Source organism: Sphaerodactylus townsendi, linkage group LG09 (genome assembly GCF_021028975.2).
Source record: "Sphaerodactylus townsendi isolate TG3544 linkage group LG09, MPM_Stown_v2.3, whole genome shotgun sequence".
Lineage (NCBI taxonomy): Eukaryota > Metazoa > Chordata > Lepidosauria > Squamata > Sphaerodactylidae > Sphaerodactylus > Sphaerodactylus townsendi.
This window is the reverse complement of record NC_059433.1, coordinates 45,964,509-45,974,603: the sequence shown is the minus strand read 5'-3', so window position 1 is coordinate 45,974,603 and position 10,095 is coordinate 45,964,509. Positions and strand designations below refer to the sequence as shown.

Below are 10,095 nucleotides of genomic sequence, written 5' to 3'. Positions count from 1 at the left end.
ATTATTAACCACCAGTCAAAGGTCTGGAGCTCATGCATCACTAGTTGTACCAAGCTGTGTGAGTTAGTGGAAACAGAGGCGTACCCAGGATTTGAAAGTTCTGGTTCGCTGGAAGCCTGTGCATTATTTTGATGCTTACCTCACTGTTCCAAGCTTGCATGTAGATGCATCTTGGTATAACACAGTAAATATGAATCACATTGTACAGAAAACACATAACCATTTTATTTTTAAACCTTCAATGAAAACAACTTTCCATATGAAATCCCATTTCTTAAAATGTATACCAACCTAGCTATGGGTCAGCTACATTATACAGATTGCATATTTTAAAGAAACCTAAATATTTGATGGAGTATTTACATAGGAATCCATTAGGTAGTAAAGTTTCACTGCAGTCGATATGTTTCTAGCAATACTTTATTCAGTGTCAAAATAATGGGCATGAACTGGTAGTTATCTAGAAAAGCTTATGACTGAATAGTCATTTAGGGTCAATTTTTCCTGAGAAAATATTTGTTCTTGAAACTTTTGTTTTAATAATTGGTAATGCAGAAGTAGAACATCTTTGTTGTAATAAAAACCCTACAGGGATGCCTAGTTAACCTTTCTTTTAAATTATTTACGTACCATTAAGTTAAAAAGTTTACATTCATTCCATTCATTCATATAAAAACTGCTGTTAAATCTTATGCTTACGATTTAACACTGATTGCTGCATCAAAAATTGCACTTTTATAAAAAAAAATTATTGTATGCCTGGAAGGAAAAAAAAAATCTGAATGCTACCCTGTTGACAATTTCCAGCAGACTATGTATAGTTTAGTCACAATATGGGAAACTTCATCAACCTCCATCACAGTACATGTGAAAAGCAATAATGCAGCCTTGCAAATACTTTAAACCAAAGGTCTTGTTAGTCCTAATTTGAGAAGAGTATACCAAATGTGATTTACTTCATTGGGTGGAAACCTTTTTTTTAAAAAAAAAAAGCTGTTCAGAAACATGTGAACGTTGCGAGGAGAAAGTTGTAGCTGGAACACAGACTTGGGAGAGGAGACCGCATTAAACTGTCAGGTTTCATGATGCACACGCTGGAATGAGCCACACGCTTATTAGCTGTTCTTTGCCACACTGCTCCTAACAATGAAAGCTTTTGCTTGCTTTTGTCTATAAGAAGTGTTGACACCAATCAGATCCTGGATGTTGGCTGAGTGGGAGTGACACAAATACATCATGATCCTCAAATACACAAGGCAGCACTGGTAGCTGTGGTGAAGATCTACCTTTGGGACTTATCAATAGTGCAGAAGGGCATCCCTGGTGACAGTGGAACTAACAGAAGCGGTTTAGGCTGTAGAGACCTTGGGAGTAAACACCTCTAAAATCAAGGCACCGAGAGAACTGATGAGGAATATCCCTGCCAGCACTTTCATTGCTTCTTGGTCTGCTTGATACAAGAAAAATACACAACGCAACGGGTAGCTGACTTCAGGTTGCAGCCCAGTGTAAGTATCCATCTCCAACACTCAATTCATGCCAGTGCCAAGGCACACCAGGAATCCTGTCTCACGGAGGCTGTAACGTCTGCAGTGGAAGCCAGGCTGACTCCTGAATATAGCCCTTCCTGACCTGAGTATTTGAGTACGTTAGTCTCAGGACTGGTGCTCTCTCCTCGGCCAGGCATCACTGAAGAGACTGCCTGCAGCAAATATAAAGGGGGGGGGGGGGATTAAGTAACACATCTTTGTCAGTAAAAACACTTTTTGGCCTGGAAATGGAAGTTCTGTTTATGTGCACAGCAAAAGTTCCATGTAACTTGCAGGGCTGGAAAATTTGTTGATATCAGCACATGGGTTGCGTCTAGTTCAGAAACAACATTTCTCTACTCAAACAGGTACCCAGCACAGTGGCGTAGCTAGGAAAAATGGAGCCCGGGACAAATTCTGAGTTTTGCGGGGCCCCCTCATGGGCCCCCATGTGCTGATATCAACAAATTTTCCAGCCCTGCAAGTTACATATGGGCAGCATCCCTCCCCCACCACTGCAAGTTACATATGGGCAGCGTCCCTCCCCCTCATATGGGCAGCGTCCCTCCCCCACCACGACCAAACAACATTTTTTTGCACCAGGTCATCTCAAAGTCACCATCACATTATAGAACATGCCCCAACACACAAATCTGAACACACCCAGGGCTCCCTAGTTTAAACAACATTAAAAGTGATGCTATTTTTGAAGGGGGGGAATCCACCCTGAAACAGCATCACTTTTAATGTTGTTTAAGCTAGAGAGCCCAGATTCTCCTTTTAAATCCACCTTAAAGAGAGACTCTGGGCTCTCTAGTTTAAACAACATTGAAAGTGATGCTGTTTCAGGGTAGATTTCCCACCCATCCACCCCAAACAGCATCATTGTCAATGTTGGTTGTTGTGGGTTTTCTGGGCTGCGTGGCTGTGGTCTGGTAGATCTTGTTCCTAATGTTTCACCAGCATCTGTGGTGGTATCTTCAGAGGTATATCACAGAGAGAAGTCTGTTATACGCTGTGTCCAGATTTATCTTACAGGGATTTGGGTAAGTGAAGTTGAGAATAATTATAATATCAGTCATTTTATTTTCAATTCCTTTCCTAATAATCCCCAAATGGGGTTTACCTTTTTCACTGCTGCAGCATACTGGGTTGACGCTTTTATTGAGCTATCTACTATCCAAGATCCTTCCCCCTCTCAGTCTCAGCAAGTTCAGGCCCCATTACCCTATTTTTGAAGTTTGTATTTTTTTTTGGTCACAGTATGCATCACCTTATACTTATCCAAATTGAACTTCATCTGCTAGATTGTCTCCCATCCAATACGCCTGGAGTGTTTTACAATTACCTTTGGTTTTCGCCATCCTGAATAATTTTGTGTCATCTGCAAACCACTCATTCCTAGTTCCAGGTCATTTGTGGAATAAATTAAATAGTGCTATCCCCAATACTGATCCTTATGTGACCCCATTGCTTACTTCCCTTCATTGAAAACTGTCCATTTATTCCTACTCTTTGACAGGAAAGACAAGTGAACAACAAACATGTCTACCATCATTACATCTAGTTTGGCCTAAAATGTACCAAAAGTCTATAATGAACTGTTGGAATATATGATGATTTCTGCCAAAATATATTTGCAGCAACAAGGAAAACAGACCATTACCTAGATTTTACAGAACTGATGAACAAAGTAATGGAATATTCAACAATGGCAAATCTGATATCCTTAGTACATAACAGATCATCTACAGAATACAAAAGAACATGGATTTTTGGGGGGTGACTACATCAACAAAAGACTCAATTAACCAGGGACAATAAGGGTCATATGTGCAAGAATAAAATGTTGCACTTAGGTCTTGGATCTTATTTAGACTTAAACACTCCAATTGGAATTTAAATAGTTGTACATTCGGCGTTAATAGATGTAAGCAAACTTCCTACATTACTTTGTATGTAACAATTATTGTTATTTTTATGAAAATAAAATTTTAATTCTATTTTTAAAATCTAGTTGGCTTAGATGTTGGTTTGGGAGCCACTCAAGAGCTTCTGTTTTTTGTGCTCTCGAAGCAATGAAGCATTACCGAATCCACAATATCAAATCTCTTAACCACACTCATTAACCCAGTTTCAAGAAGAGTAAATCTGGCATGGAAAGATTCTACAGTACGGGAATCTCCCAAGGGACCCAGCCATCATAGGCCCCACTGTGCTGAAGTTAAACAAGGCCCCAGTTTTAATGCCTACTATATAAAAAAATACATAAATCATCAAAAGCACCCATAGGGGTTGTTGGAAATCAATAAGCATGACAAATTTTAAAACACAAAAGGAAAAGAAAACAGTTTCCCATAAATCCATCTTGAGTATCAAATAGAGAGTACTTTTTCAGGACATATACTGAAAATGGCAACATTTTACCAAGGAAAGCTTAACAGATGACATCATTGTGGTTCTTACTAACACTAAACTTAAAAGTGTCCAAACCCGGACATACTTTGAACATTAAGGATGCTATAATCCCCCGAGTTTAACTGCTGAAAACACCCATCATATTTTTACAAAGAATATTCCCTTCTGATTAATTTATATGAGACAAAAGCAAAAGGCTTTCCCATGTTCATATGCTGGACCTGTGCCAAGTGAGCAATTTTCACAGACATAAGCTGAAATGTTCTCCAATTTATCTCAAAATTACCAAACAGAATGGGAAGCCAAATGGCAGCATTTGCTGGATCTCCCTGGGGACTGAGGAAAGGTGGTTTGAGCAACACATTGGCTTCAATTGGTATTTTACTATTTTTCAAATAAAAACATAATTTTACAATCAGATGTTTCCCCCCTCCTGACTAATAACCCAGCAACTCCAGATTCTCTCCTGGTTATAATCTTGTAAATTTGTGGCATTAGAATACTTTATCAATTATCAGTTAAAATTTAAAATGTTTCTTTTAAAATAGTATTGGTTATCATTAATATTTCTAGAAATTCAAAGCCAGTTCCATCTCAGACACAGTATCAGGGTAAATTGTGGAAACCATCTGGGAAAAGGTCATCCCTGCTAAAATGGCTCACTGTTCCCCTGTAGGGAGATCTGTTAGATACATTGAGAATCATTGTACTGGATGGGGAAGGCACAGTGTCCACCTGAGAAGCTGGGATAGCAGGAGTGACCTTAGGAAGCATTCTAGCCCTGTTCCACTCAGCCATACAGTGGCAGGCCATCCATCTGCATGCCAAAGTCAGCCTAATCTTTCAGTGAGTTTTTCACAATGATTTATTTATGGCACAGGTTCTCCTGCTGCTGCTCTTTTCATAATTGTGCTGCTTGAAGGTCCAGCAGCAAGCCCTATTTTAGGCACAAGGAGGACTTGTGAGTGCCGTTATCAGTGGCACTGAACACAGGAGAGGGTGCAGCTGTGTGTGACAGACACTGGGTCTGGGCAACATGACAACCTCTGGTGGAGATTCAAAACATAATATCAGTGTGAATTCCAGAAGCTGACCTTGTGATAAGCAATAAGAAGTTGGAATGGAAAAATAGGCAAGTCTACAGTACAATATGTATATTTGCCAGATCCCAAGCCTTCATAAACAATTGCAGCATTTTTTTGCCACAAATTTCATTTGTTGTCCTAGAGCAGACCTGTTTTACACCCACTGAAGCTGATACACAAGAATCAGGTATGTCTTGATTGAGTTCTGCTGGACTTTCAGTTTCAGAAATTATTTTCACTGCTCCATTAATACACTCTGCACACACACTAGTGTGTGGTCTTTTTATGGTTTTAGGTATTCTTGTCCTCAGATGAGGCAGAGAAAAGACTGGTATATTTCTTATACTGTTTAGCACCTTCTGTTAGCAGCAATCCCTAACGTAGCACTCAGGAGTGCTGTGATGCCTGCCAATTTGTTTTCTGATGCCTACTTCCTTGCTGAGTAGTGGGGGACAAAATCCAAGAGTTTTAAATGAAACAGAACTAGCAAAGCATTGCTCATATCCTTTGCAGGTGCATTACTACTGTGCACCCTTAGATTAGCCATAGACACAGCCTTTCTTATGTCTCCGTGCTTAGAAGGCTCTTGCTATGGCTGAACATGGAGTAAATTCTTTTTAGAAGCTGTAAATATCTATGAAAGTACCTTATATCTGGTTTTTTAAAAGCTGTTTAAAAAAACACCCTGTAGCCATTCCTGTGCCCACCCCCCCACCCCCCATGTAGAGAGGATGCCTGTGGGCATCTTATTCAAGGGGTTGTAAATTCTGATCCCTTGATCCAGGCCACTTGAAACTGGGGAAGTCTGTGGAAGAGAAAGTGGACAAGGTCCCCTGATATTTAGGTACTGCTTTTTGAAAACAAAAACCATTCAGAGAAATCTAACAATGGGCACACATCAAATCCAGTCAATGAAAATGAAATGTGACGAATTTCACGATACAACATTTCTGAACATTCTTACAACTGATACACCTCCCCTTTCTTAAATGATGATTTGAAAGTAAAACAACATTTTTTCCATTGTACATCCCTAACATTCATATTTGAAGTTCCCCTCCTCCCCTCGCTTTGAAGTTCCCCTCCTCCCCACTCCTTTCTGCAGTCACTAGTATAAACATAATTGTTACATCGGAAATGGAGAATAATGATACTGATGCCACACCAGATCTCGCAGCACTAGTTTTGTGGCTTAGTTAACTCAATATGATGCCTATTAGCAGTAGAAATGAGTACAGTGTATATATTAAAAGGTATACTAAGAAATGAAACCCATGCTAAGCAAGTTTTCAATTATCATTGGCCGTTTCCGCACAAAGGCGGAAGCGGCCGGGTTGGCGTACTCGACGCCGACCCGACGACGCTGGGACCATTCCCATGAACGGTCCCAGAAAGAGCCGGGACGATGGCACCGCAGAGCACCGTTGCCCGACCGACCCGGCATGTCCCCGGGTTTCCGGCACGTCGCCGAGGCCTGAGGACATGCCCCCCGGCCCTGCGTGCCTGCTCTAGCGTCGCAGGGGCAGGGGGCGTGTCTCCAGGCCTCGGCGACAGGCCGGAGGCCCGGGGACAAGGTAAGTGCAGGGAGGGAGTGGGGGGGGGGAAGCGCCGGGAAGCCGCTGCTGTTCGCATGGCAGCGGCTTCCAGCCGGCGTTTCCAGAAAAGTGCGCTTCCCAGCGCACTCTGGAAATGCCGGCTTGGCGCCGGGCGGGCAGCACGAGGGCGGCACGGCTGCGAAGCAGCTGTGTTCCCTGTGCGAATGGCGGCCTGGGGACGGCATTTTTGCCGTCCCCAGGTCGCCATATTCCGCCCATGCGGAAACGGCCTAAGACTTTCTACAAGCTGTTATTTTAAAGTTTTAAAAAATCTGACCCTGAATAAGTCACCTTTGGCTATAATCAAAGGATGTGATGTGTTAGCTGCATGCTCTAGAGGACCAGCAAAGCAGATGGCAAAATTAGCCATGGTTAAGATAAAATGGACACAACAGAGTTAACTTTTTCCCTGTTGAATAGGATTCTAAGAAGGGATCACAATTTTGTTTAGAAACCCAATTGGTGGGGAGGGCACTAATTCTGCATAATTTGTACCCCTTGATTTGTATCTTATGGGTGCTTGGAATTAGATGTTTCCATTTCAATCCATGCAAGAAGTGAAGAAAAGGAGGAAGAAGCAGGCAGAACTTAAATTCACCTAATAGTGGCTCCATGCAGATTTTACCTGGTTTTCCAGTTAACCATGGTTTTCACTGCAGTCTGAATATTTCAACTTACAAAGAATACGCTGCCAAGGTCATTGATTGATTGCCAGAGGGAGAGAACAGGGGGGCTCAGTGCTGTACTGGTATCCTGGTTCCTGCCTCTTTCTCACCTGACAGCCCATCCTTTGAGCATCAGCTTCCACACCCTGTCCATGTTACAGCCAATGTTCAGCCAATGAGTGCCTCAGTAATAGATTGTGTCCTAATTATCAGTTCTGAAAGTTCTGCCTTTAAAAGAAATTATGATGGATTTTGGCTTAATAGGATTGTTGACCATATGAATTCCGTTGAATCTCATTCCCCTTCAGTTTCCTCATCGCTGGGAATGCTTTGGCTTCTTATCCAGAAAGTCATAATAAATCATTTCTGCACCAACAGAAGAATCTGCTGCATCCAATCCATTTACAACATTTTTTGTACTGAAAAGAACTGTTTCTTCATGTTCAGTCCCTAACATATTTTTAATCTGTGTCACTTTCCAAGTTACAAAGAATTTATTAGCACAAAATGTAAACGTCATGGAGTCACTAAATATAGAATGGGGTGAGTGGTAGACCAGCAACCTTTCCAGCTAACACGATTGTTGGGCTTTGTAATTTCTGGAGCATTTTTAGCATATTAATTGTTGTATCCATTCCCATCCATTGACAGAACAGCCCTGGAAAGTACGGTAGGATTAGGCAAGTTCAGCAGAGAAGTGATGGGAAGTGGCCACTGCATGGAGCAGCTTACTGGGCAAGAAAGCAGCCGTTTGCTCACTCAAGGGCCACATGCATTTCTATGGAAAACATTGTCCATTTCCTTTCTACTGCATGGGCCCATTCTCACATAACTTGGGTTAATTAGCATTGTGAGTTGCAGTCGCACAGCCGCTGAAGGAAACATTAATGTTACCTCAGTATTTTCTAAGGAAAACATGTGTGGAAATAACAGATGTATGGCTGCACATCTTCAAAACACCAAGTGCTTGGACCTCTGACCACATTGGGTTGTAAAGCTTCGTTGTGTAAGTCTCAGCAAGCTTTAATATTTCCTCAAGCAATTGCAGTGATAGCATCAGTACTCTGAGGCTTTTGCTTTATACAGGGTTGTGGTGTTTTTGTCTCATGTATTCTAAGGTGTCTGGAGATTGATCAAAAAGGTGGAATATAATTACAAGTGACAGTAATAGAGCATATCAAAGCTATTAGTTCACTATACATTTGTTGTTTATTGTTCTATTAACTTCACACTTTCCATGCCTCCTAATCTGTCCTGCTTCCCTTAAAATCTCAAACAGCTGGGACAAAATCAGACAGTGATGTTGTTTACTGTTCAGTGGTATCATTAAGAGGAGGCTTTTGCAATGCTTTTTATCCTGGCCATTATCCAGGCCCTCTTCTACAGGCATGATTCAAAAGACTGCTTTCTCTCTAATTTGGGGAACTGAGCAGCAGTGGCATAGTGGTTAAGAGCAGGCATACTCTAATCTGGAGGAACCGGGTTTGATTCCCCACTCTGCTGTTGAGCTGTGGAGGCTTATCTGGGGAATTCAGATTAGCCTGTACATTCCAAACACAGGCCAGTTGGGTGAACTTGGGCTAGTCACAGTTCTTCTGAGCTCTCTCAGCCCCACTAACCTCACAGGGTATTTGTTGTGGGGGAAAGGAGTTTGCAAGTCCCTTTGAATCTCCTTACAGGAGAGAAAGGGGGGAAATAAATCCAACTTTTCTTCTTCTTCATTTTGTACATGTCCACCTGCTCACCACTCTGGTTGTCATTGTTATTCTTTCTCACAGTCTTGCCTGTGTGTAAGTGTGCCTTCAAATCACAGCTGACATGATTTTCTAGGCAAGAAATGTTCAGAGGTGGCTTGCCATTGTCTGCCTCTACTTTATCTGAGAGAGTTTCGAAAGAACTGTGACTGACTGAAGGCCACCCAGCAGACTTCATGTGGAGGAGTGGGGAATTGAATTCAGTTCTCCAAATTAGAGTTTGCCACTCTTAACCACTGGTCTGCTTGCCTAGCCCCACCCATTTCATAATCCCAAACCCATTATTCAATGTATTTTTAAATATTATGTGTTCCTCATTAAAGATGTCTTTCAAGCTGCTCTTCAGAAGTGAAGTTTGCTGTTATTTAAAAAATAACAACTTGCCCAAAGGATTCAAAAATAACAACCTTGGAACTGCTTCATGCTTCTTATTTTATGCAGGGCTGAACATATGTCAGTTTCCGAATGGTGTTTGCCTTAGTAGATGTGAATGCAGTATGAACAAAAAATGTTTCTTGCAGCACCTCTTCTGGAGGAAAGGGAGGAAATTTGGGGGGGGGAATATTTTGCCAGATGTATAATACCTAGCTGAGCTTCTGTCTCCTTCCTGCCTTCAGGGGGGCACAGCTGGAGGCATGAGTCCTTGAGCAAGAGCCAAAGGGTTCTTATGGAAACTCACAGTGTGAGGCCTGTGACAGACAGCCTAACAAATAAGGACCCACACAGGATGTGTTTGTTTCGTTTGTTGTCTGGTTTATTTAAATTATATTGTTTCATTCAGTTTGTTTTGAAAATGTCCATAAGAAGCTTTCCTTATGTCCATAAGCAGCCTTTTTGGGGGGGAGGGGGGAGCATAGAAATGCCTTAAATAAATAAATAAATAAAAACTAAAGGCTAAAGACATCTTAAGATGCCAATTTTTGCTTTTGCTGCAATACTGACATGATTATCATTTCGGAGTATGAAGAGAAAATGTGTGTGCCCACACACGCACGCATGCTCACACACACACACACACCGCTTCTCAAATACCTGGGAAAACATGGACA

General features: G+C 41.7%; 1 protein-coding gene across 2 annotated transcripts in view; it reads right to left on the bottom strand.

Annotated features, from left to right (window-relative positions):
* Positions 1-203: 203 nt before the first annotated feature.
* Positions 204-10,095, bottom strand: part of GATA6 (GATA binding protein 6) — a 34,408-nt gene continuing 24,516 nt past the window's right edge. For both annotated transcript variants that reach the window (XM_048508651.1, XM_048508649.1), the window contains exon 7: positions 204-1,702. In XM_048508651.1, coding sequence (XP_048364608.1) covers positions 1,535-1,702 — 168 coding nt within the window. In that variant the 3' untranslated portion in view covers positions 204-1,534. The remainder of the gene's footprint in view (positions 1,703-10,095) is intronic.